The 22,623-nt window shown below is 54.4% G+C and overlaps 10 protein-coding genes across 10 annotated transcripts; 2 read left to right on the forward strand and 8 right to left on the reverse strand.

Moving 5' to 3' along the window:
* Positions 1 to 206: 206 nt before the first annotated feature.
* M409DRAFT_20377 (glycosyltransferase family 1 protein) lies at positions 207 to 4,169 on the reverse strand (the record flags this gene model as incomplete). The annotated part of the gene is made up of 1 exon (XM_033805365.1): positions 207 to 4,169. One exon carries the CDS (start codon positions 4,167 to 4,169, stop codon positions 207 to 209), a length of 3,963 nt encoding a protein of 1,320 aa, XP_033670041.1.
* A 2,140-nt stretch (positions 4,170 to 6,309) lies between these two features.
* Positions 6,310 to 7,947, reverse strand: M409DRAFT_20378 (uncharacterized protein; the record flags this gene model as incomplete). The annotated part of the gene is made up of 1 exon (XM_033805366.1): positions 6,310 to 7,947. One exon carries the CDS (start codon positions 7,945 to 7,947, stop codon positions 6,310 to 6,312), a length of 1,638 nt encoding a protein of 545 aa, XP_033670042.1.
* A 498-nt stretch (positions 7,948 to 8,445) lies between these two features.
* Positions 8,446 to 8,941, reverse strand: M409DRAFT_64915 (uncharacterized protein; the record flags this gene model as incomplete). Its single annotated transcript, XM_033816283.1, has 3 exons — positions 8,446 to 8,502; positions 8,567 to 8,690; positions 8,781 to 8,941. The coding sequence occupies 3 exons, from the start codon at positions 8,939 to 8,941 to the stop codon at positions 8,446 to 8,448; spliced, it is 342 nt and encodes a 113-aa protein (XP_033670043.1).
* Positions 8,942 to 9,400: 459 nt separating this feature from the next.
* M409DRAFT_64916 (uncharacterized protein) lies at positions 9,401 to 12,665 on the reverse strand (the record flags this gene model as incomplete). Its single annotated transcript, XM_033816284.1, has 4 exons — positions 9,401 to 10,960; positions 11,007 to 11,207; positions 11,260 to 11,622; positions 11,673 to 12,665. The coding sequence occupies 4 exons, from the start codon at positions 12,663 to 12,665 to the stop codon at positions 9,401 to 9,403; spliced, it is 3,117 nt and encodes a 1,038-aa protein (XP_033670044.1).
* A 2,445-nt stretch (positions 12,666 to 15,110) lies between these two features.
* M409DRAFT_52439 (uncharacterized protein) lies at positions 15,111 to 16,106 on the forward strand (the record flags this gene model as incomplete). The annotated part of the gene is made up of 2 exons (XM_033812080.1): positions 15,111 to 15,347; positions 15,543 to 16,106. The coding sequence occupies 2 exons, from the start codon at positions 15,111 to 15,113 to the stop codon at positions 16,104 to 16,106; spliced, it is 801 nt and encodes a 266-aa protein (XP_033670045.1).
* Positions 16,107 to 16,498: 392 nt separating this feature from the next.
* Positions 16,499 to 17,059, reverse strand: M409DRAFT_52440 (uncharacterized protein; the record flags this gene model as incomplete). The annotated part of the gene is made up of 1 exon (XM_033812081.1): positions 16,499 to 17,059. One exon carries the CDS (start codon positions 17,057 to 17,059, stop codon positions 16,499 to 16,501), a length of 561 nt encoding a protein of 186 aa, XP_033670046.1.
* A 633-nt stretch (positions 17,060 to 17,692) lies between these two features.
* Positions 17,693 to 18,651, forward strand: M409DRAFT_64917 (uncharacterized protein; the record flags this gene model as incomplete). The annotated part of the gene is made up of 2 exons (XM_033816285.1): positions 17,693 to 18,508; positions 18,565 to 18,651. The coding sequence occupies 2 exons, from the start codon at positions 17,693 to 17,695 to the stop codon at positions 18,649 to 18,651; spliced, it is 903 nt and encodes a 300-aa protein (XP_033670047.1).
* A 239-nt stretch (positions 18,652 to 18,890) lies between these two features.
* Positions 18,891 to 19,595, reverse strand: M409DRAFT_20383 (uncharacterized protein; the record flags this gene model as incomplete). Its single annotated transcript, XM_033805367.1, has 1 exon — positions 18,891 to 19,595. One exon carries the CDS (start codon positions 19,593 to 19,595, stop codon positions 18,891 to 18,893), a length of 705 nt encoding a protein of 234 aa, XP_033670048.1.
* A 256-nt stretch (positions 19,596 to 19,851) lies between these two features.
* On the reverse strand, positions 19,852 to 21,125 carry M409DRAFT_20384 (uncharacterized protein; the record flags this gene model as incomplete). The annotated part of the gene is made up of 2 exons (XM_033805368.1): positions 19,852 to 20,951; positions 21,002 to 21,125. 2 exons carry the CDS (start codon positions 21,123 to 21,125, stop codon positions 19,852 to 19,854), a joined length of 1,224 nt encoding a protein of 407 aa, XP_033670049.1.
* Positions 21,126 to 21,313: 188 nt separating this feature from the next.
* Positions 21,314 to 22,215, reverse strand: M409DRAFT_20385 (uncharacterized protein; the record flags this gene model as incomplete). Its single annotated transcript, XM_033805369.1, has 3 exons — positions 21,314 to 21,811; positions 21,895 to 22,095; positions 22,144 to 22,215. 3 exons carry the CDS (start codon positions 22,213 to 22,215, stop codon positions 21,314 to 21,316), a joined length of 771 nt encoding a protein of 256 aa, XP_033670050.1.
* Between the last annotated feature and the right edge of the window lie 408 nt (positions 22,216 to 22,623).

A 22,623-nucleotide genomic window follows, 5' to 3' on the forward strand; every position in this document is an offset into this window, starting at 1 on the left:
GTTCGCCTGCAACTGATTGGCTGGAGGCCTCCTAAAGACGAGACGATGACATGTGAAAAGGAGAGTAAACAGATAATCGTTTATAGTCGAGATGCTTCAATGTACTACCATACTCTCCACTCATTGCAACAAGGGTATCTTCAATTCAATCAACCGCAATGCTCAAGGCCGTGCACAGGTGATACTGTGAATCACACTATCAAACCTTACGAATTCGACGCCTCCCTGCCGTACTGCTGTCCACGATACTGCTCCGACGGATCCATGCTCAATTTCAAGACCCTCTGCAATTCCTCATCATGTTCATCATCATTGGCCTGAGTCTGCGGCGCCTTGGACGCTGCGATCTTCTTCCTGTTCTCCTCCTCAAGTAAACTTTGCTTCTTGATATATTCCAAAACAATCTCTTCCTCTGTACGCTCTTGCTGGGTCTTCTCGCCGGGCTGTTGGGATTTCTGCTGTTCGAACTCGGCTTGCGTGGTACCAGCGAGATGACCTGGGTCGTACATGGGCGGATCGTCGGATGGGAGGGTGGCTTCGGAGACTGGGCTGTCGATGTGCTCGTCATCGCTGTCTTGGTACCCTCTGTGCTCACGTAGGCTTTCGGTGAGAACACGTTGAAGCTCAGCCTGATGTTCTTGCTCCGCTTGGGACTGACGGTCTGCATCTTGAGTGCTGGCCGTGATCGCTCGTTGCAGCTCGTCATGTTCGTGCTGATCCGCACGAGAAGTGCGAGTTCGCTGGAGCTGAACCTCGGCCATATTTTCACGAATACCTTGTTCAACGCGAGCGTCTTCTTCAGGGTCCCCGTTCGATGTTCGAAGGACTGAGATTCGAATCGCTTCCTCAACAGCACGCTCCTCAGCACTGCTCGGATCCATGGTGTGCGCGCGATGCCTATTGAAGTCGTGCGCACGTTCGGCCCCGATCTCGAGCATCGCGCTCTCAGGATCATGATATGGTTGGGCTGTAGTCTTGTTGAAAGCAGACGTACTCGCAGCCCTGCTTCGACTTCCAGCTCGGCTTTGGCTGCGCGTTTCCTGCTTCTTCAACTTCCTGGACTCGATCCACGCCTCTTTCTTCTTCATCTGCTCATCCAAGGTATCACGGACCATCTCATCCAAATTTCGCTTCTTCTTGAGATTGGTCTGCAACACCTTCCACCTCATAATGACGTCCCTCTTCTCCTCATCACTGGCATGTTGGTACTCATCGAATCCCTGCGCTGTTCGAGCGGCAATGATGTAGTTTTGCACACTGGATCCGAAGTGCTTCTGCATCTCCTTGTACACACCCTTCATCGTGTATCCAGGAATGCCGAAGATCGCAGCACCTGGCTTCAGCACAAGACCACCAATACCCTTACCCATGCCCTTCACGAAGCCTGCTCCGCCTTCTTTCATGGCTCCTTTCATGGGCTGAGTCACCAGACCGGTGATACCGTCGTAGAAACCCAGACCGAATTCCTTAGTCGCTGCCCTGATACCGGACTTGAAGTCAGACACTTTCTCAGCTTGACGGACCGACTCATCGCCGTAGAGCTTTGGGGCGTTGTGGAACCCTTTGGCCAGACCCATGGTGAAGTCCATCGGCGACTTCAGACCAGCGCCCACGATGCGGTGCACGCCCTTGGCGGTGTCCTGGCTCGTCTTCATGGTCTGTGCAAAAGAGCCCTTCGGGCTACCCGGTCGACTGTTGGAACGAGAGCGTGTCCTGGTGGCACCGAGCTGCCCATTGAGAGCATCTGCCATGGACGAAGAGATCTTCTTTTGCGAGGACTCAGACCCAGGAGAAAGAGGTCCGGAGTTGAGCCTTGCCATCGATTCCTGAAGATTGAAGGAGGAGCTCGTCCGGCTCGTGGGCGGAGATCCAACATCGCTAAGAACTGCCGCCTCGCTGGTGCTTCGAGGTGTCGATGCGCGGGATGGAGACGAAGAAGTACGCGGTCCGGTCTCTTCTGAAGGTCGTCCGGCTGAGCCAGAAACAGACCCTTGTTTCGACTCTGGTGCGCTTCCAGACCCCTCTGGCTTCTTGCCTTCAGACTTGCTCGTCTTCGCGTCGGGATGAATCTTGAGCGCCTTGAGAGTCTCGATGGGGAAATCAGCAACGCCCAACATCATCGTGCTCATGGTCCCGATCAAAGCAGTAGCTCCACCAGTGATAGGATCCCAAGGTCCTTCGTCGGCTTCGTATTCCCTGGGTCTGAATAGCTTCAGGTCGTTGAAATCGAGCAAGCCCTCCTGAGCGAGTGTGCAAGCTGCCATTGCACTGAGTCGCGCCTGAGTACGTTTGATGCGCCAGACTGCTGGGCGCGATGGAGCCAGGTTACAGCGCAGCTTGTCAACGTCAAGGAATTGATGGAAGCTCTGCGCACCTAGCTCGCTGCCGTTCTCAGCAGCAATGCTTGTGGCCAACTCTTGTGCTCTTTCTTGCATGTGGGGCTCAAGGCACTTCTGAATAGCCTCAGCGAGATTGTCAGACGTGAGTTGCTTGTTCGGGATTGGATCTGGTCCAGCTCCAGCTCTTGCAACCATGGCACCCCAGAACGGCTGGTCACCAAAGAATGGGACAACGACAGTTGGTTTTCCAGCGGTGATACCGGCCGCAGTAGTGCCTGCGCCTCCGTGGTGGACGACACATGATACACGCTTGAAGAGCCAATCGTGAGGGCAGTTGCCCAGCATGAAGACGCCATCAGGTTTGTCGAATTCATCGGCACCAACGCCACCCCAACCCTTGGATACGAGCGCTCTCTGGCCTGACTTGCGAACAGCATCAAAGATGAGCTCAGTCATAGCGTTGGGGTCGTCCAGCACGATGGAACCAAAGCCAATGTATACAGGCGGCGGTCCTGACTCCAGAAACTCCCTCAAGTCATCAGCAGGTGTGTAGTTCGACGCCAGATCCAGAAAGAAGAACCCCGAGATATTGATGTTTGGGCCCCAATCCTTGGGCTTCGGTATCAACGCGGGCGACCAGCAGTAAGTGTGTGGAACACGTAGCCTCTGCAACATGCCAGGTGCCCACATGAGGCTGATCTCGTCGAGACCCAAGCTTCGCTGTCTGAAGCGATTGATCACATCTCCCAGGCCTTGCCAGGTCAACATGTCGATGAGGGCGTACGATACATAGTTGGTCAAATGATCGTCAGCGTTCGAAGACTGAATGTTCGCCAGCGGATGAGGGAAGGCCTGCGTTGGCGAATAAGGCATGGTGAACATAATGTGCAACGGTATGCCCATCTTCTCAGCAATGTGAATGTGAGCGAAACTCGGCGGATTGGCGATGATGCAGTCTGCGACGAACGGCTTCTTGGTGTATTCGGCGGCGCCTGCACCATGCGACGTCCAGTCCTCAATGGTATCGTCATTCGCTTCAGGGCCGCCGCCATCGCCTGTCTCGAAGCAAGACCGCCAGCAGCCTCTCAGATATTCTCCAACTTCCTTTCGCCTCTTGCCAACATCTCCTGCTCGGAGCGAGTCGAAGCCAGGCATGAGGCCCGGGTTCTTGACCATAAATGCCATGAGTGCTTGTGGATCACCTCCAATGTTGAAGAACTCGAGCCCGTTTTCGTTGATGAAGTCTTTGAAATTGGGGTGTGTTGCCAACCTCACTCGATGTCCATATGTCTCCTTCAGCACTTTTCCGAGTGCCACGAATGGTTGTACATCTCCTCTTGACCCGACAACTTGAATAACCACATTCATCGGTGGTGGGGGCGGTACACCTTCAGCCCCTCCCAGTGAGGGCGGGATATATGGCGGTGGAGGGACATGTTGCTCGTCTGCAGCTCGTTGTAGCTGGTTCAGACTTGGAACCAGCAGCGTCGACAATCGCCTGTTCAGTTGATTGATGTTGATATCGACACGTCCATCGTCAGCGACTCTCGCCTTCGTCCCGAATCCATCTTGTTGTTGCTGCACCATGCCATAGTGGTCTCCATAGGCAGGAGGCGGTATGTCAGGCTCCACCTGTGTCGTATCGAGTCCCTCTGCAGCTTCCAGCGACACATCGTGGCCCATATGCCGCCTCTCGGATGCTGTTATCGAAGCTGTATCGTTCTCGCCAGCTCGGGCGGCTGCTGCTTGCCGCAACATCTCTTGCGGTACTGGGTTCTCTTCCTGCCGACCCATACTCCGCTCTTGACTTGAGCCGTTTGTCGAAGCCATCTCGAACTCCAACCCCAAGCTCGGAATTAAATATTCCAATCGTCCCCCTGGACCCTAACGACCACCTGCAGATGTCTCTTCCGCAGTCAATGGCTTAGCCTCGTCCCTGACCCAGCAAAAGGGTGGTCCTGGTATTCTGGAGCCTAAGCTTCTCAAAAATCTCCTGCATCACTCGCGTCTACGCCGTGTTCATCTCGTCGATCGTGTTGCCGATTCGTCGTATTCGCGTCGCGACCGTCGGAACGATCAATACGGGGATGCGCTGGTGAGTAGGAGGAATCGCGGGATCCACCAGCAAAAGCAGGGCACGAACGATGGCGGGGTGTTTTTCGGTGGTGTGAGAAGAGCTTCGACGCCAGCAGAGCATCAGACCTACATGTAGTTGCGTGTGGCTCGAAGTGCCTGACCCAGCAGGTTTGGCCTCCGCTACGTCACAGCTGGCGAGGAGGAGGAGGGCGCATGTGCAGGCCCGCCAAACGCGGTGCAGCAATCAATGATGAGTCGCCGCAATAGACAGCTCAGCATCAGCTCGGCGCGTCTTCGCCCTCGACGCTGCTGCACCCATCCACCAGCAGAAGCTGTCGGGCATCCTCGTCGTCCCGAATCCCACCGGCTAGGAGTGAGAGGCTCGTCTTACTCATCAAACTCTGCTGTGATCAAGCTTTCCGTTGTGTCCCTGTCGCAGCGCACCGAACTTCTTCCACCGGCCGAAACACCGCTTACTCTCTCTCACCTCACCTCTTCATCTTATCCTCGGCGCCGGTCACCACGCGCCCAGGTGGTCATCGTTGCGGCCGTGAGGAGACTACCAAGACCTAGAGCATTCTACCCATCGGTCCAACTCACAGCCCGTCTGTACGCCCGGCGCCGTGGTGGTGGCGATGATATGGCCGCATGACACCCCGAGCCGTGAGAAGCCGGACGCCAGACTACAATTACTACTCACTCTCACCCGCTGAATTCCAAAAAGGCGTGTCAAACTGCGAATAACAGGACATATCCCCACTGGCCGAATGCCCGACCAAACAAACCTTGAAGGAAGCGTATACCGCTTCAGATTGCGAACTTCCGGCAGGAGTCTACTCCATCTGAGTCACATCTTGCAGCTGACAACGCAGTGATTATAAGTGTCTGATGTGAAGCTATGTAGTAAGTATTACTGATCCTCGTTTGGCCACGTTGAATCCTCCTCTCACTTCAACACTCGAGAAAGTGCTTTTTTCCACGCATCTTCGCCCCCTGACTTTAAGAGATATCCCTCCATACTACTGACCAGGGATCATATCGCACCCGCACATCGGGCAGCGCGGCTCCCACGCACCCGTCTCGCACGACTTGAGACATAGTACTTTGCCATATTAAGTTGTATGTCGTTAACCGGAACGAAGTTCAAGTCGAAGCGATCCAGAGCCGATTTTTCGGCATCGTGTCCCTCCTAGCTTTCCGCCCTGTACGCTTGCCCTGCATCTGCATGGAGCGAAGGAGTTCACGTGGACTTGACGTAGGGTCTCACCATAGCCTGGTAGTTAGCCTGCAGGCCACGAGGATCATGTGGTCTTTCATCGACTTCACGCTGACACGGGATCAAAGTGGTGAGCAACCAACGGCTCTTTTTTCATTTTCAAGTACTACGTACGAGGAGCACCGCGCCCCGTTCGGCGTGGTAGGGTATCATACAAAGGAAACAATCGTATCACGCAAAGAAGCAAGAATGCGGTGCCAGAGTCAACTCCTCACCAACGTCCTGGCCGCCTCTTCAAGTCCTTACTTCATGTGTAGTTGATGAGGTTATGGTGTAGTCGAGTCGCTACCATGCTTTCGACATATTCGACCTGCTTTGGCACAATCCTGGTTAGGACTTCCGTCCTCCTCAGTTTCCGAGTCCTGGAAGCGGCTGGCACGGCCGCTGGTGGTTCGCAAAAGCGTTGCCATCAGCGAAGTGAGCGCCGCATACAGGGCAGTTGCTTGGAAAGCTCCGAGGGTTGCCTGTGACGGAGTCGACGAGGTTCATGGCACCAGCGAACCAGTTTGAAGGGGTCGTCGAAGGAGCTGGGGCCAGTTGAGTCGGATCTGAGGTAGTCACGCGCAGTCGAGCTGGAGGAAGTCGAGCTGGAGGAGGTCGAGCCAGAGCCGTCGAAGGTCAAGGGATTGGAGCCTCGTCATTGGTGTTCGTGCTGCCGAACAGACGCGGCGTGTACGACATGAACGTGCGCTCACCATCGGTGGTAGTTGACGGTGGGCTGGAATCGGTGCCAGGCTCGTTGAAGCAAGTGAAAGAAGGGAAACGACCAGAGGCACCGTGGAATATGCTGAGTGATCCATGTTGGGCCATTGCCGACTTGTTGTCTCCATTGTCGGATGGAACCTCGCCCACGTCTCGCTGCTTTCCGTTCGCGTTGGACTGAGGTGGCGGAGGACCGTCATCGTCGTCGCTATCATCCTCGTCATAGGTGGCAGCGAAGAGATCGCCATACATCGCTTCGTGGAGAGAGTGGTAATCTGTCTTGGACCGCTTGGGATCTGAATCATCTGTGGGAGACGATAAGACATGCTTAGCCGATCCGTCTGCCTCGCCGTCTCCAGCATCACCCATCTCCTGCTCGGTGAGGTCGCCGATGTGATCGCCGTTTCTGCCAAACATGTCTCCAAAGTTGGAGTTGAGGAGGTCGAACTTAATCGCGTTCGCCTGCATCTCGAAGCTAACATCCTGTCTGAACGGGGCCGTCTCGGAGTCGCTCCTCATAGTGGCCTTCAGATCTTTAACGAACTCCAATGTCTTGGCATCTGCATTGATCTTGGGCGGGAGGTTGATGTTGACGTTGTGCACTTTGCGAAGGATGGAGAAAGGGCGTAGGATGAGCTCGATGTCGGACATGCCATGGACCTCGCTGCTGAGCGGCTGGTCGAGGCTTGGATCCCACCAGTGGATCTCGTTGCGCATGATGTTGAGTCGGCCTGACACAGGCTGAGCTTGCGGGACTGAGCGTGCGCAAGGGGTCTTGTCGAAGATGATGTTGAGGGAGATGATGGGGTCGGTGTCCTTCACGCAACCGCGCTCGAGCATGTGAGCGAGTGCCAAATTCATGAAGTAGGTGTTCATGGCAGTGTGGCGCTCCTCGCGATTGTTGGTCTTCGGGAAGATGACGATGTTGATCTTCTTGAAGCGGTCAAAGCCAAACTCCTCGCCATCACCAAAGCGAGTGAATCGCGTGTCGATGCCATAGTCCTCCGACAAGTATTGGAGAAGCTGGCGTCCAGCATCGAGGACCTCGATGCCGCCGCCGGTGACTCCCTCATGCACATGGATCTCGAACGTGCGCTCCTGGTAGATGACGGTAGTGATTTCTTGCTTGATCTGGCGACAAAGAACCATGAAGTCGCTCGTCCTGTTCTTTCTCGGCGAACCCAAGTTGCGTCTGGCGAACGCACCCTCGCGCTCGCATCGAGGCTTGATAGTGCGCTGCTTGTTGGGCAGAAAGCTGGCAAAGATGGCACGGCGCAGCTCGGCAGGTAGTGCGAGGAGTGGTGACTTTCCATTTGATGGTGGGATAGATGGGTCGCCTCGAGGGCCTTGTGGCTCATCGACGTCGGCTCGAGTGGCCGCCAGGCCTCCAATGGTGGGCTGCGACATCAACATCACGAAGGAAAGGATACTCTCCTTGAGCTCAACAGGCAGCCGGCGGCAGAGAGGGATGTGAGTGATAGCCCACACGGCGTTGTCGGTGTCGCGCAACGACATTAAGGTAGGCCAGTCGACCTGCGACAAGTCGGAAGCCATGTCGGTCAGGCTCAAGTCGGCGGGTGCTGAATGGTGTTGCCGGTTGGGTTGGAACCTGGCGAAGAGTTCAGAGAGTAGTCGCAGGACCATCTATGATTTCGCGAGTCGAGGTTGGTGTGTGCGAGGTTGGTGGTCGAGCTTGAAATTGAAAGTGAGTAGAAGAAAGCGCGACTTGCGGCAAGCACAAGCCAAAGAATTGAATGAAGGCCCACGGTGAATTCGACGAGCCGACTTCTGACTGGAACTTGCTTGCAAGTGAGACAAGACACGAGACAGACGCTGCGACTTACAGACACTACCAGTGCGCGCATGTGAATTTGCTTGTGATTCTTTTCATTTTCATTTTCATTCCTCGTTCCTCGTATCAGATGCAGTGAGCTACTGAGGCGGCCTCACGGGCACAGCGCGACTACAGTACCCATGCTTTTCGAAGTCCTCCATTCTCATCTTTCGGTATACTCGTAATGGATGAGGTCAGACCCAAGCCAACGGGCTCGCTCAGTGAGCCACCATGCCACCCTTGGAGTCGTTCTTGTTGCCGTCACGTGCAGAGTTCTGCAGCACATAACATCAGTATAAAGCCCTCACAGCAGCCCAAGTGTATATTTCTGTATCTCACCGCCGACTCAATAATGGTGCCCTTCTCCAAAATCTGCTTCACAACCTCCTCGTCCTTGCTCGTACCAAACTCAGACTCCAGCGACGCCTTGGAAGCCGCATCCAGCACACCTTGGTTGCCTTGCCTAATCACCGCACACGCAATGGTCAGCGAAAATTGATCCGCTTTCCCAACAACCACCACCATCCCTTGGTGCAGCGGGGTAGAGACTCACTTGTGCGTCACGAAAATCTTCCATCCGCTCACGACTTGTGCCAATGGCACGCTGCTGTCCTTCTTCCAGTCCGCAACCGCCTCCTTGGAGTCGACGTAGATGACATAGTCGTCGTCGGCGCCCTTGTAGTGGACCTTGATCTGGGGGTCGTTGCCGCGCATGGTGGGGGTGTTCTGTGGGGTATTGGTGGGGCGTTGAGTGGTTTTGATGGGATTGAAGCTTTTGAGAGTGTTGATTGAGTGTTTGTGGTGTTGTTTGTATGTTGGAAGAGGAGGAATCAAAGAACACGAGACGTTTTGAAGCTCTAGCTGCTTCCAAGGCTGGTCGCGTGCGTGACCGTTGTGGAGCTGTGTTGTCACTGCCTTGCACGGGCAAATCGCGACGTCATTGTGGGGGCCGACGATCAGGGGTCAGGCACATGCTGGCTGCTTTTCACGTGTCGTTCTCGATACTGTCCAAAGATATCGAACTTGGAAGTGAAGGAAGGAAAGCGACAGAGTTGGGCCATATCATTTCATTCATGCATTAAACGCGGTGACAATGCAAAATCATCCATCATAACCAAGTCCATTCCTCTTCAAGAGCCATCAACCATACCCGCATCATCATAACGCATCATCTTATCCAAACAACCTCAACAACTTCCGGCTCTTCGACTTGCTGGGCTCCTTGGCGGTATTCTCATCTCTCGTAGCTGTTTCGTTCGTAGCTTGAAAAGAAGCTGGTGTCTTCGGTCGTTCCTGGATCACACTATAGACTGGTCTCTGCGGCTTCGTCTCCTGAGATGTCGGAATTGGAGAGGGAGTGGGCTTGGACTGCGGTGCTGCGCCTCCGTCGGAAAGGTCACGAACACTCTGTGCCCGGCGCAATCCTGATGGCTTGTTATCATTGCCCAGCAACGGACTGAACGGCCGCTCCATCGTCATGGTGAATGTTCGAAGAGCCGACTTCTTGCGCTTGGCTGCTTGGTCCTGGAGGTCAAAGTCCGCTGGTAGAAAGGCATCAGGAGCGTTGTGGAAGTCGACGACTGGTGGTCTCGTCATGTTTCCAGATCTGCTCTCACGGCGCGGATCCCTCCTCGATGGCGGCATATCCTCTTTGCGGGACGAAGCGATGCTGGCATAACTCGGCGTGCGTTTCGACGACGAAAAGTTGCTGGTAATGCTTGCCATGCTGAACTTTCGGATGACGTGGTTTGCAGAAGCACGGATGGGATCAGATCGACGGACCATGCCAGGATATGGGAGGGTATTCTTCGTCCAGACATCCGACAAGATGCTTTCGAGCCGATGTCGTTCTGCACGGCGAGGCGCGAGTGTCTGCACATGGCTTGGTGTTGCCACTGACTGCGAGCGAGGGATTTTTAGTGACACCTGTGATTCATTCTCTTGCATCTCCTTCATCGACTGCGTGTTTTTGATGATGACTTGATTCAGGTCAGTCGTTGGACCGATCGTGGCCGCGCGATGAACCGACATGCGACGAACGAAGCTGCCAGGCTTTCCAAACGCCTTGCCGATGCTTCTCATTTCCGAAGTCATTGGCGACGATAATTCGAAAACGCTGGCTTTGGCTGCCATGACTGCTGCAGCCTGAGTCTCGATCTTTTCTGCGATATGCGACCGCCAAGCGTCGGCCTCAGTTGCGGAGCAAGCAACGCAAATGACCTCGTACATGCGAGCAGCGTGCTCGAAGACAAGCTTCCAAGAGTGTGGTGCCGTGTGGCATTGCAGGCCTTTCAAGTTATCGCTCTCTTCAACGGTTGCATTCGCCAAAGCAATTCCTGCCAAGATCTTGTACTTTGGTTGGTCTTCCTCGGCGGCAGCGAGCAGCAGATACGAGTCAAAAAGCAGGCATATTGCGTAGCAGCCCTTGATGCGATCTCGTGTGCGGTATGCGATGTACAAGCATCCACACAGATCGACCTGGCCCAGCAACTGCAGGAAGACGGATTTGGGCACCTGGCCAGAAAAGCTCAGTCTATCTCCGATCAAGCACGTTGTCTCGAGCGTTCTCAGCTTTGTCGGATTCTCTTTTGCCTCGTTCGTGCGTTGGCAAATCTCGCTGAGCTGGACACGGAGGTCCTCGATCGTGGTATGAGATTCGGGGTCATCGTAGACTGGTGTGAGCTTGCTCAAATCGTTGAAGAGCAGCTCATATCTTGGAAGACGCTGAATTGGCTGGCCTGTGTTAGTCAGATCTTCATCATACCTGTTTCCAGCTCACCTTGATCAGCAGATCTTTGACAGTCATGGCCTTCTTCCTGTTCGCCTCTTGGCTGCGAGTCGGGTTCACATGCAGTGACAGCGCTTCGATAGCTTTGTCGAAGTCCGCCCAGATGGAGATATGCCTCTGGGTCTCGTCGATGTCGCGCTGAACAAGATCGTAGTTGGCACCGTATCCTTCATAAGCCTTGAAGCGGCCAGTCTGGCGATTGTTGTCAGCATGAAAAGTGCAACGAAAGCGAGTTTGTGCATACGTGGTTTGCAAATACTTTAGCGACCGCAGCGACGATCTGCGGACTGCACCGTAACATCGCATGGTCATCCTCAGAGGAACGACTGATGTTCAGCGAACGTCTCCCTTGTCTGATGGTGGAGAGAACAACCCTCTTTGGCGTAGGTCTTTGCGGCACGACATCAACTGAGTGCCACCTCGTATGGGCTCTTCCTGGTGCGGAGATTTTCGCTGTGCACTGGTCGTACTCTGAGAAGGGAACAGCGTTGTATAGATCGCCTAGGATCTTGTCGTGCAGGTCGAGGATATCTGCAATGATCTTTTGCGCACACGGCCGCGCGAAGCTGGAAGAGGTAGGCTGGTGGTCGAGGATCGTGAAGTACGCCTGGAATAGGTGTCAATACATCGGAGATCAATCATCATCTACCAACTTGCATTCGAGAGTGCTTTGACATCTGCCACATAGTTCTCCTCGGTCCTAATCAGCTCCTCGACCTTCTCTCGTCTCTTCCTCGAGCGCTGCTTAGCGGCCTCGTCGATTACGGATCTCACACTGTCGATGGACGGGCGGGCGTCTCGTTCAGAGATCAGACTGCTACGTTGCTGCCCGCGACGCCACTTTGTCGTTCGGCGGGAAAGTGTTGCGATGCTGGCGCTTGCGAGTGTCGCGGTGGCTGACCTGACAGCTGTGACAAACCTCAGAGACGAACTTTGCGACTCCGATTTACGATGATGAGACCGTTGAGATTTTCCCGCAGAGGATGGGGTTGCAATGTCGAAATCGTCAAGCACCCATCGCTCTTTTCGCGGCACCACTGGATGGACATGCTTCCTTCGTAGTCGGCTGACCCATCTTTTGAAGGCAGGCGGATCCGGTGATGTAGCCTGCATGTCCGAACTTGCATGGTCGATGACTGATGTCCCCAATCCCAGCTGTATTGTTTTCTCGGCTTCCAGATCGTCTTCGCTCTCTGGTTCTGACTCCAAGCGTTCCGAATCTTCACTGGGTCTGGTAGGCTCATCCTCGCTCTCGGCAACGTCCACGAGTCGGCAGTCCCAGGGATCACAGACTGCAACTGATTCAGGTCGACAGTTCCCACTGATGGCCGAGGCCAGGCTGGTGCGTCTGGAGTTGGTGGCGGAGAAGCTTCGGCGGTCGAATTGGGTTCGAATCTTGCCAAAGTTGAGGTTCATGGACGATGCCGATCGTGGTGGCGTGCTGGCAGGCTCATGGCTTCTGCGCCAGGATGGGATGAAGTAGGAGCCGGCCGAAGAGAGTGAGTTGGTAGATATGCTCCGAAGACGATGATGCTGCACTGTGCCTCCGGACCCGATACTCGCAGCTGATGAGCATGATCGTGCTGCAGCCTCGCAGTTGACAGGCGTCAGCGCCGGGCTGGTCGGTGACAAGGAGAGGACATAGGCCATTGTCGGCTATGCTTTGATGATGCAGGAGGATAGAGGGAGGAAGTGAGCTGCAAACATGCCACACATAACAAAGTCATGTAAGTGAAAGACGGAGGAGGCATGATTGAGACAGGTAGAAAGTGCTCTGCTGGTAAGACAGGAGTAGAAAGCGCCACTTGTCTCGGGAGGTCGAGAATTCCAGACATGGCGTGAAAGAGCGAGTCCGTAGTTTCTAGAGATTTGCAAGTCGCAGCAAGTCCTTGTCGCAGCCAAAAATCCACCTTCTCCAGGACTGATGAGATCGCGCTGCCTGAGGAAAACGAGAACTTCTTGTCAGTTGACGACGGCGTTCCCTACGCCAAACCGTCCACAGAAGCTGAAGATCCTGATGATAGATATTGCCCTGGAATCGGCAGCCAGAGCATCTGCAGTAAGTGTTGCTGCCCTCCATGCCGGGCGAACAAAAGCAAAGGCTAGCTGAAAAGTGTTCCATGGCGACCCATCGACCCTTGTACCGAAGGCCGCATCATTACAGCGCGAAGAGTGGAAGCCAAGGGAGTCGTCGGATAATACAATATGAGGTCAAGGAGATGCGTCTGCTTCGATGGCGGGAGATGAAAGAAGATAAGATGGTGTTAGAGGAAGACGGGAGTGCCTGTCGTCGCACCGGCAGCATCCCAGCCACCAACCACAACGGCGCGTTAATCCTTGCCGTCGATCTGCCGCGACGTGCATAAGCGTAAATCTAAGCTTGAAACCGCCTGACTTCACGTCTCTACTTCTTCATCGTTTTCTCTATCTTTTGATGTGTTATATGCTCATTGTCGCGATTGCGGAGTGGCCGACCTACTAAGAACCTCTGTTACGATGGTCATACCCTTTCTTGGCCCATCAGCAGCAACCGACACGACAAAAATGCGCCAGAATGAACAAGATGCCCCCGAAAGAATACACACAAGCCAAAGGGTTTTTTGTACAAGACTTCAAGCCATGCCCCAATGTCAGCAAGCAAGAATCTGAACCAAAAGACTGAGCATGTCACCCAGTGCCTTTTGCTGCGAATAGGATGTCCGTGAACACAATGGCTCAGCACACATGCAAAGACCCTACCAGAGCACAACGCTTGAATACTGGACGCGTTTCTGTTCTCTACATGCTCGATGAGATGAAGCTCAGGAAACCACGATGCCGGAAGACGAGCGAAGTCGGCGTACGAAGATGGCAATCCGGGATTTCGATATGGCTGACTGGCCGACCTCGGTCTACTCTCCAAGACGATATATTTGACGGTCAATCGCCTTTCCAAAGCGCTTCGAATTATGTTACCGACCGCTGCGTGCATTATTTTCAATTAGACAGTGCTGAAGAGCCTCGTATCGGCGCTGTTTGGCTGGAGATGTTGTCTGCTTGCTGAAGATCGTGTTCTGACGCGGAGAGGCGCCAGGGAAGTTCAATCCCAATTGGGTACTCCTTCTCTTCCGCTCGCACCCGGCTGTGAGTCACACCCTGTGAGTCACACCCGTGAGGAAATGTACGCTGGCAGTCTCGCGCTCTGAATGTGGCCCGTGCTTTTCTACTTATACTCGTCTTCTCGCTCTTTCCCTCCTTCTCCTCTTTCCCAACATCAAGCCAGCTTTTCGAAGTGAGTATCCCCTTCCCACCCGCTTCACCTTCCCCAAAATGCACATTCCCTCCATCTGGACACTCATGGCTTTCACCTCCACCAATCTTTTGGCGACTGGACACCTCGTCGTCGCTCCCTCCAGGGAGCGCGAAGGAATTTCGACCTGGAGGAATTTCGAATTTCGAGGAGCGCCTCGCGGCGCGCGAACAATTTCAAGTTTTCTGGAATCTCCAGGCTCGGTTTCCTATCCTCCAAGCGCAAGATTGCTTCACCTGAAGTTTTGAGCTCGCTGCTCTCGTCGCCGCTGACTTGGTCGACTTCACGAATCTCGAGCTTCGCCCAATCTGGCTGATCGGGCGAACGATTTCTCCGCTCCGCTCGGCCTGCTTCCGCGCTTCATGCCAAGAAATCCCGCTACGCGGAACAGCGCCGCGTTCCACCCCCACATCCCATGCGCGGAACTCTCACCGCCTCCACACCCCTCCCCGGACTTGGCCCCTCCACCAACATACCGACGCCCCCCTTCTTGGCTTGGACCCTTGGATTTCCACGGGGATGCCGGACCTTTTCCACTTCACCTGGCTCACATCACATCGCGTCACATCACATCACTTGCTTCATCACATGCTAACTTCTCGTGCGCAGGAAGACTTACATGATAAGAAAACTTACCCCAAACATCCAATCAATCACAAGTTAAAATGGTTCACATTGCTAACTTGCGCATGACCACCGCGACGTCTCTCTTCGCCGAGAGAGATGCTCGCCTCGCCCGTTTCCGCGCGAAGCGCGCACAAGACCTTGGGGCGGTGAGTAACTCGTGCGTGATGTGATGTTCGTCCATGCCATCGGCTTGCCCTTGGTCTCATGGACGTCTTCACTGGCCGCCGAGCAACCTCACCTCGACCATCCCCCTCGAACCATCTCTCCCCGACCCACCTACCGACCTCGATATCGACGGCATGGACAGCCATCAAGTTTCGGGGATCGACCGCATTCAAGCCCTACCTCAACCAACTTCACGCCACCCTCACGCACAAGACATCATCATCTTCCAAGCCACTGCAGCGCCCGCCGCGGTGAACTTGGGATCTGGAGACGTCTCTTCACATCCAAGATCGATTCATCCCCACCGAATTCGATGGATCCACGCTGCTGGAGTCTGACTCCAGCGACGGGGCCCTGACCGATTCCTGGGGATGCTTCGGACTTGTGATGTAGTGAAGTTTGCTCAAGGACACACGTGCTGATGGCACGGCTGACAGGTACTGAAGACCCCGAATGTGGAGGAATCGCGCTCGTTGAAGCAGGGGGAGAAGGGTGTGGAGGAGATTGTGGAGGGGATGAAGGTGGCAGTGGAGGATCATTCACTTGAGGAGAAGACGGGGGAGAAGGCTGCTGTGGAGCAGCAGCCACGTGGAGGATTTCGTTCGTTGAGAGAGAGGGTCGCGGAGCAGAAGGCTCGCGAGTTGGAGGAGATCCTCGTCGAGGCGCGGAAAGAGTTCCCCTGGCCGCAAGTTTGCGACATTCCAGCGGAACTCGGACCCGTGCGGCGTTTGCCCTACGCTCAGAGCTGCCATACGATAGAGGTGCTTGCGGTCACCTACTGCGGCGCAGCTATGAGACTGGCAAACGTCTCACTTCGCGAGGTTCTCGAGGGGGGGATGAAGGGATGCCGCTTGGGCTCCCACATGTACACGCCCGAGGGCGGCAAACTCTCGTTGGAATGGGCCGAACGCCGCGAGGCGTATCGGAAGCGGAGAAACTCACTCGTTGTGGAAGTTGGGGACACTGTCGTTGAGAGGGAGGACCCGGAGTTTGTCGACGATCGTTCTTGAAGAGAGGTGGTGGCGAGAAGGGGACGAGAGCGCTTGGCACGGTGTACCCTGGCATGGATGAGAGGAGGTTGAGGGGAAGAGGGTGCATCGTGCTGAGTGCAGTGGTGGTGGAGGCGACATAGTAATGAACTCGAAAGTTCCTCGTGGCTACGACCCGAGGCGGGATGGTGGTGGGCATTTCATTACAAACAAGAAAACACAAAAACGCTCTTGCGGACCTGGCGGATTGCGGCGCACAATCTCGTCGGCGATGCTTGAGCAACGAAAAAACTTGAAAGAAAAGAGGGCAGCGCTCTGCGGAGCCAAAATCAATGGAGGCAAAAGAAAAAGCTATTCGGGTATACGGGCATTTGTCCCAGGCCTATTGTATTGTGTTTCGACAGCGCAGTCATTCATTCATGGGGAGAGAGTTGGTGGTTGATGGAGAGTTGTTGGTGGCTGGAGGCGTTGGCGGTTGATGGTGGAGTTGGTGGCGGCTGCAGGAGTTTGTGGTTGATGACGAAGCTGTCACTCGTTGAACAGTCCATCGCTGGTGGAGGATGGGAGGAGGAGCATTCGATCGTTGACTTGAGAAGCAAGCCGATCGTTGGTGGAAGAGAGTCATTCGTTTGACGAGCAATCGGTCGTTGATGAAGGAGATTTGGATTGATGGACAGGAAGATCGATCGGTGTTGGGAGGAAGTCGATCGATCTTCTTGTCCAAGTCGGTCGTTGATGGAGGAGTCTGGGGTTGGTGGACAGGAAGATCGATCGACTGTTGGTGGGAGGAAGTCGATCGATCTTCCTGTCCAAGTCGGTCGTTGGTGGAGGGAGGCAGAGTCGGTCGTTGATGGAGGAGCAGAGTCGTTGTTGGAGGGAGGCTGAGTCGGTCGTTGAGGGAGGGAGGGAGGGAGGGAGAGTCGATCGTTGAAAGAGGAGCAGAGTCGGTGTTGATGGAGAGCAAAGTCGATCATTGATGGACAAGGATCATTTGGTGCAGTCGCTCGTTCATGGAGGAGTTGTAATTTGATCAGAGAGGGTCGTTGAGCAAAGCAGTCTGTCACTAATGGACAAGACGTCCTTCAACCTTCCCTTGATTCTTCAAATCTCGTGTCTCTCCATTGCATCTCGTTGAAGACGTTCTGTAGTGCTCCCTGGTCGTGGCGTAGTCTGTCGTGCTCGGCCGGGGATTCTGGATGTTGGCTTCAGTAGAAAAATCACCACCGCACTGCTCAGCTCGTGGGAAACTAGGCTGGGTAATTGTAGGACAGCCATGAGCCAGTGAACAGTAAGGAGGACATATCATGAAGAGGAGATGGTGCATCTCAAAAAACTTCATGGCTAGAAGTTGTCCTCGATCACAGTGAGTGGCGTGGTATCTTTTCGTGCGCTTAGGATAGTTATGATGTTGAAATGACTGCCGCCGATGAATTGAAGCCACTGAAATATGCATGAGGCATTCGTCTTGTAAGATGATGGACAGGCCGATGCGATGCATGAGAGAATGGAAATGGGCGCCGAAAGTGACGTCGCCGATGCCAAGTCGTCGCGTCTTCCTCGACGCGCTCCGAACTCACTCACCATCAACCCAACATCACCTTATCACAATGTCGTCGCCAATGTCCATCAAGCGGCGCAGGCTGAATGATGCCAAAACCAAGCTCAGAAAGCCTTTTGTCTCGCCCATGCGCACGCACAAGACCGAGCGGACGCCATTGAAGGAAGACACCAGCAGAGCCAATGTCGCATACCCTACCTACACGCCGAGCACACTGGCACATACCATCAAGCCAGCGGTACCAACATTGGGACCAATAACTACCAAATCAGCACCTTCACGATCAAGCTTCGCTCCAGTCAAGTCCACGCCCATCAGGAAACAGAAATCCTTCTCCGCCCTGTCCTCCTCCAAGAAGACCATCTCCCCAGAAGAGCAAGCCGTCAAAAAGGCAATCTCCCAAACCGAATACCAAATCCGCAAAGTCCAAAACGAACTCGACACCCTCCAGCAAGCCCACAAACTCATCCACTCCACCACCGACGACGAATTGCGCGAGCTCTCGGAGAAATGGCGGCTTTGCTCGCAATCCGCCGCTGAGGAACTCTTCGGCGACGTGAAAGAGCGTGTGCAGCGGATGGGCGGCGTAGCTGCTTGGCGAGACATGGAGAAGAGGAAGTACGAGCGGGCGAATGGAAGGGGGGAGTTTGCGCCGCAGGAAGAGGAACAAGGGGACGGTGATGCGGATTGCGAGTTTGATAGTGAGGGCGAGGAGTTGCCCGAGGCAGAGCAGGAGCATCGGAAGAAGATCAAGAGGCAGGCGTTGCAAGAGGCGAGGGATGCGGCGGATGTGCCTGATGAGCCGGAGGTTGATCCTGGTGCGCAGAAGACGAGGGTTTGGCAGGAGGATGGCAAGGAGGATGATGTGAGTTTCAAGATGATATGCTGTTGGAGTCGTTCGTGTCGCTGACCTTTTTGCAGACGTTTACGATGGATATGATGCTGCGGTCCCTCAACATCGACCTCGGACTCATCGGCTACGACAAGGATGCGCAGAGGTGGACTTGAGGAGGAGCGAGATGTTCAAGCACTGGCTCGCTATCGATCTGCCAGCACGACGATATGAGAGATGTTCGCTACGATGTTCACTGTGATACCCGACACCCACAATGCCATAATGAAACACGATTTGCTCTTGCTCTGCCCACTTTCCAGACCATTTCGATACCTAAAAACAACTCAAAGGGGTATCTCTTCTCTCCCACCACAACCCCTCCACCCCCTCCCAGACAAACTCCCACTCACACTTAATCCCCCGTATCCAGCTCCAAATCCAACTGCACCCCACTACTAACCCCGTAATCCTCCAGACTCAACACATCCTTAAACGGCCGCTCCCCCTGCCTCTTAATCATAATCTCATGCGGCTGCCGCCCGATATGCGCGGCCACCATGGCCTTGAAAGCCTTCACGCTGTCGCTCGCCAAGCACGGGATCGCGGCTTTGGTGCCCAGGCGGTCGTTGACGTTGACGATGATCATGGGCTCGTTGGTGGTGATTTGTTTGGGGGGTTTGGACTTTTTGTCCTTTTTGGCGGGTTTGGGGTCTGTGGTGGGGGCGTCTTTGGTTGAGGTTGAGGTGGGTGTATCGCCGAATTTGCGCTTGATTTCTTCGTCGCGGGAGGAGGTGGTGGTGGTGTTGTTGCCGGGACGGTAGCTGTCGCCTGCGTCTCGTCGTCGTGCAGGGCGGTCTTCGTCGCGATCGCGGTCGTCGTTATCTCTCCGTCGTGGCCTCTCGTCCTCTCGTCTCTCATCTCTGCTGTCTCTGTACGAGTCTCGCTTTGGCGAGCGGTCTCGATATCCCCTCTCTAATCGCCCGCTGCTGCGAGAATCTGGTTCTTCATCGCGGGGTCGCTTTTCCTTCCAGCGAAAGCCGCCGCTGGTTTTGGATTTCTTTGGTTTGGGTTCGCGGGCTGGCGAGGCGGATCGTGAGCGTTCGTCGTCTGATGCCATGTTCGATGTGGAGGTGTTGTGAAGTGGTGGAAGCATGTGCTGAAACTTGATGGTGAAGCCCAAATTTAAGAGCGGAACTAGCTCCGCGTTGTGACGCACGCGCATGTGAAGTGGAGCATGTGAAGAGCATTCCAATTATTGAGTAAGGTAGTCATTAAAGGACTGTATACCTAGGTATCTCAACAGAGGCTTTCGCAGCCAAAGATTTGGGCGTAACAAAACATAGAGGGTATCAAACAATAACGAAACCACCGAATCAAGCTCTCTTCGCAAGCGCACTCGAAGCCAACCACGCCGCACCCAGCACCACCAACGACCCAAGCCCGGCGGCCTTCTTAACCCAGCCATCTCCCTTCTGTGCCATATCCAATGCCGACCTAGCATGCTCTCGAACCTTAGCAGGCTTGATAGTGGCCTCGCTCTGCCCTTCCGTAACGACCTGCGTCTTATTGCCCTCCTTCCTAGCCTCTTCCTGCCGCTCCCAAATCTGCTTCAAAGCCTCCAGGTCTTTCTTCCAGTCATTAGCATCAGCACCATGCGAGATATCCGTCTCTACACCCTGGACGCTGCCGAAGAAGTCCAACACCCTGCGATCCCTCGCAGCACTCTCACCACCGGGGAACAAATCGTATCGTACGCCAGCGTCGCTGTGCACCCGGTCGAAGGTGTAGTAGTCAAAGAGCTCGCCCAATCTTACATCCGCACTCGTACTATTCAATCTCGTCTCCAGGAACTCCAAGTTGTAGTATGTCCACCGATCAATAACCGCGACACCCACATCTTGATCTGCATGATGACTGTAACTGCTCTGGTCCTTTGCGCTGCTGCCCGTCGCAATAATGTTCGGCGTGTAAAAAGCCGGGTACATCGTATTCGCCTGGCACGTATCGATCATGAACAGCATCTCGTGGTATCGCTTCTTCTCCCACATCTGCTCGAATGCGTCTGCCAGGTCGAACGAGCTGATCTCCTCGCTATCTTGGAATTTCAGGAACTCGTTGCCGCCATGTCCGGTCATGTAGATGAGGATGTTGGAGCGGTCGTCGGTCATGAGGCGCTTCGAAGTGGGATGCGATGGGGGCCAGCGGTCGGTAAGCAGGCGGATGAAGTTCTCGACTGTAACCTCGTTGCCGCGGTAGTCGACTTCAATACCTCCCATCCCCGCCACGTGTTCAAGTGTCCCTTTGTCATCGTAAAGGTCCAATTGTCTACTCTTATCGTTGAACACGCTCCCGGCGAACGAATTGCGGGGGTTGCATGCCATGTCGTCCGGGAGCATGAGTATGATCTGGCTGTCGGGGATGCCGAGTCGCTTCACGGTGCGGTATAAGCTGAGAGTGTTCGCCATGTGCCGGTCTACCCATCGTTAGCAGATATTACAAGCTCGCTCTAGGAGGAGCGCATACAGTTAAACCAGAACTTCGACGTGGACACAAGTACGGCCCAGTTGGAGGTGTGTGTCGCAGACACGACATCGCTGCCGACGGCGAGGAGCGCTAGGAGCGCGGTCGGTAGGTTGAAGAGGCGCATGACAGATACGGTGATTGAAGTGAAGAAGTGCTAAACAGAAACATGTGTAGCATAGCAAGTCGATTGCTTGGTAATCGAAGTACAGCAAGGGGAAGCAACTCCTCCAACACGTGACTAGGCGCTACCTTCGCGCGATCACAAGGTCCACTCATCAAGTCGGCTCGGTTCCTTCGCAGCCGACTTCACTTCTATCGCTTCACTATCTTGAATCCGTTCCTGATCGCTCTGAGTTGCTTTGATCTCTGAATATAAGTTGAGAGGCCCGATTGACCCCGCTCCTTCTCGGGAAATTGGTTGTTGTAGAGTTCGACCAGTTCCTTAGGTGGGATGCGGCCGCCATTGGTGCGAGCAGCATACTCTGTGTAGCAGCGACGTATGAATTTGTCGTCCTCTAGTGAGTATTTTCGACTATTCATATTAGCCCGCAGGCGAGTCGAGCCGTAGACGCCGGCTTTCTTCTCTCCACGGCGTTCCTTTTGACGACGAGTCTTGTTCTCTTTCGCAGTAGTCTTGCCCTTCTTCGTATTCGAAGCAGCTTTAGCGTTCTTCTTTGGTGGAGCTTTGCGCTTCGTCGCCGCTTGTGGGGTAGGGGTTGCTAAGTTGCTAGAGACCGCCGTGGAGCAACTGAATGAACGGGTGAAAACTGATTGCTCGTCTGATGACTCGTTCACGGTACTGGGAGTGCACTGTGAGATCCAAGGTCAGTCAAGGGTCGCAGTGAGCTGACATCGATCGTGCAGGTGAAGTGACTTATTGCTTCGATGCTGACCTTACAATGCGAGTGCTGTGCATAGTTGCCAGCTGAGGTTTGATCCGCGTGGCGCATCGACATTAGGATGTTTGCTGCTTGGATGTCGTCGCTATCGTAGTGGCTTGAGTATGCCTCAGATGATGGGTCATACTTCCGTATACAGTGGTGGACCGACCGGGTAGGCGAAGTTGGAGATGTCATGTTAGAGGAAACCTGTACCTAGCAATGTGAGCCGGAGCGCCTCGAGAATGTTGCTGGATGACTTACCATGCGAGGTGAAGGGGTGGAAGTCGACTTGAAGTAAGGTGGAGGGTGAATGGTCGGAGGGCGTGGCCGCATTGCGGCGAATGATAGTCGTTGCTATCGAAGCTGCTCTCGTATGTGAATGTCGGAGGAGAAATTTACGACTGCTGGGTTGTGTTGTGTTGTGTTGCAAGAGAGGGCGAAGGAGAGGCAGGCGTCTTAAAAGCATCGCGATGTCGCGACGGAGTTGACTGCACGCTAACGAGACTAGCGCGCGCATGTGAATGTACTAAAGAAAGGAGCGACGTTAGGTCGCGTGAGTTAAGGCAAGAGCGTGCCATGGTGCTAGATTACGACAGAATTAACAACAAAACACATCGTTAACGGTCTGCTAGGCAATTCTGAACCCTGAAGCTGTTGTCTAGACACTCGAGAGTGCTGCAGAGCGACTACTTATAGCACACCGCGTCGCTCCTGGTTTTAGCTAACTCCAGAGGCTTCGAA

Source organism: Zasmidium cellare, assembly GCF_010093935.1.
Source record: "Zasmidium cellare ATCC 36951 unplaced genomic scaffold M409scaffold_10, whole genome shotgun sequence".
Taxonomy (NCBI): domain Eukaryota; kingdom Fungi; phylum Ascomycota; class Dothideomycetes; order Mycosphaerellales; family Mycosphaerellaceae; genus Zasmidium; species Zasmidium cellare.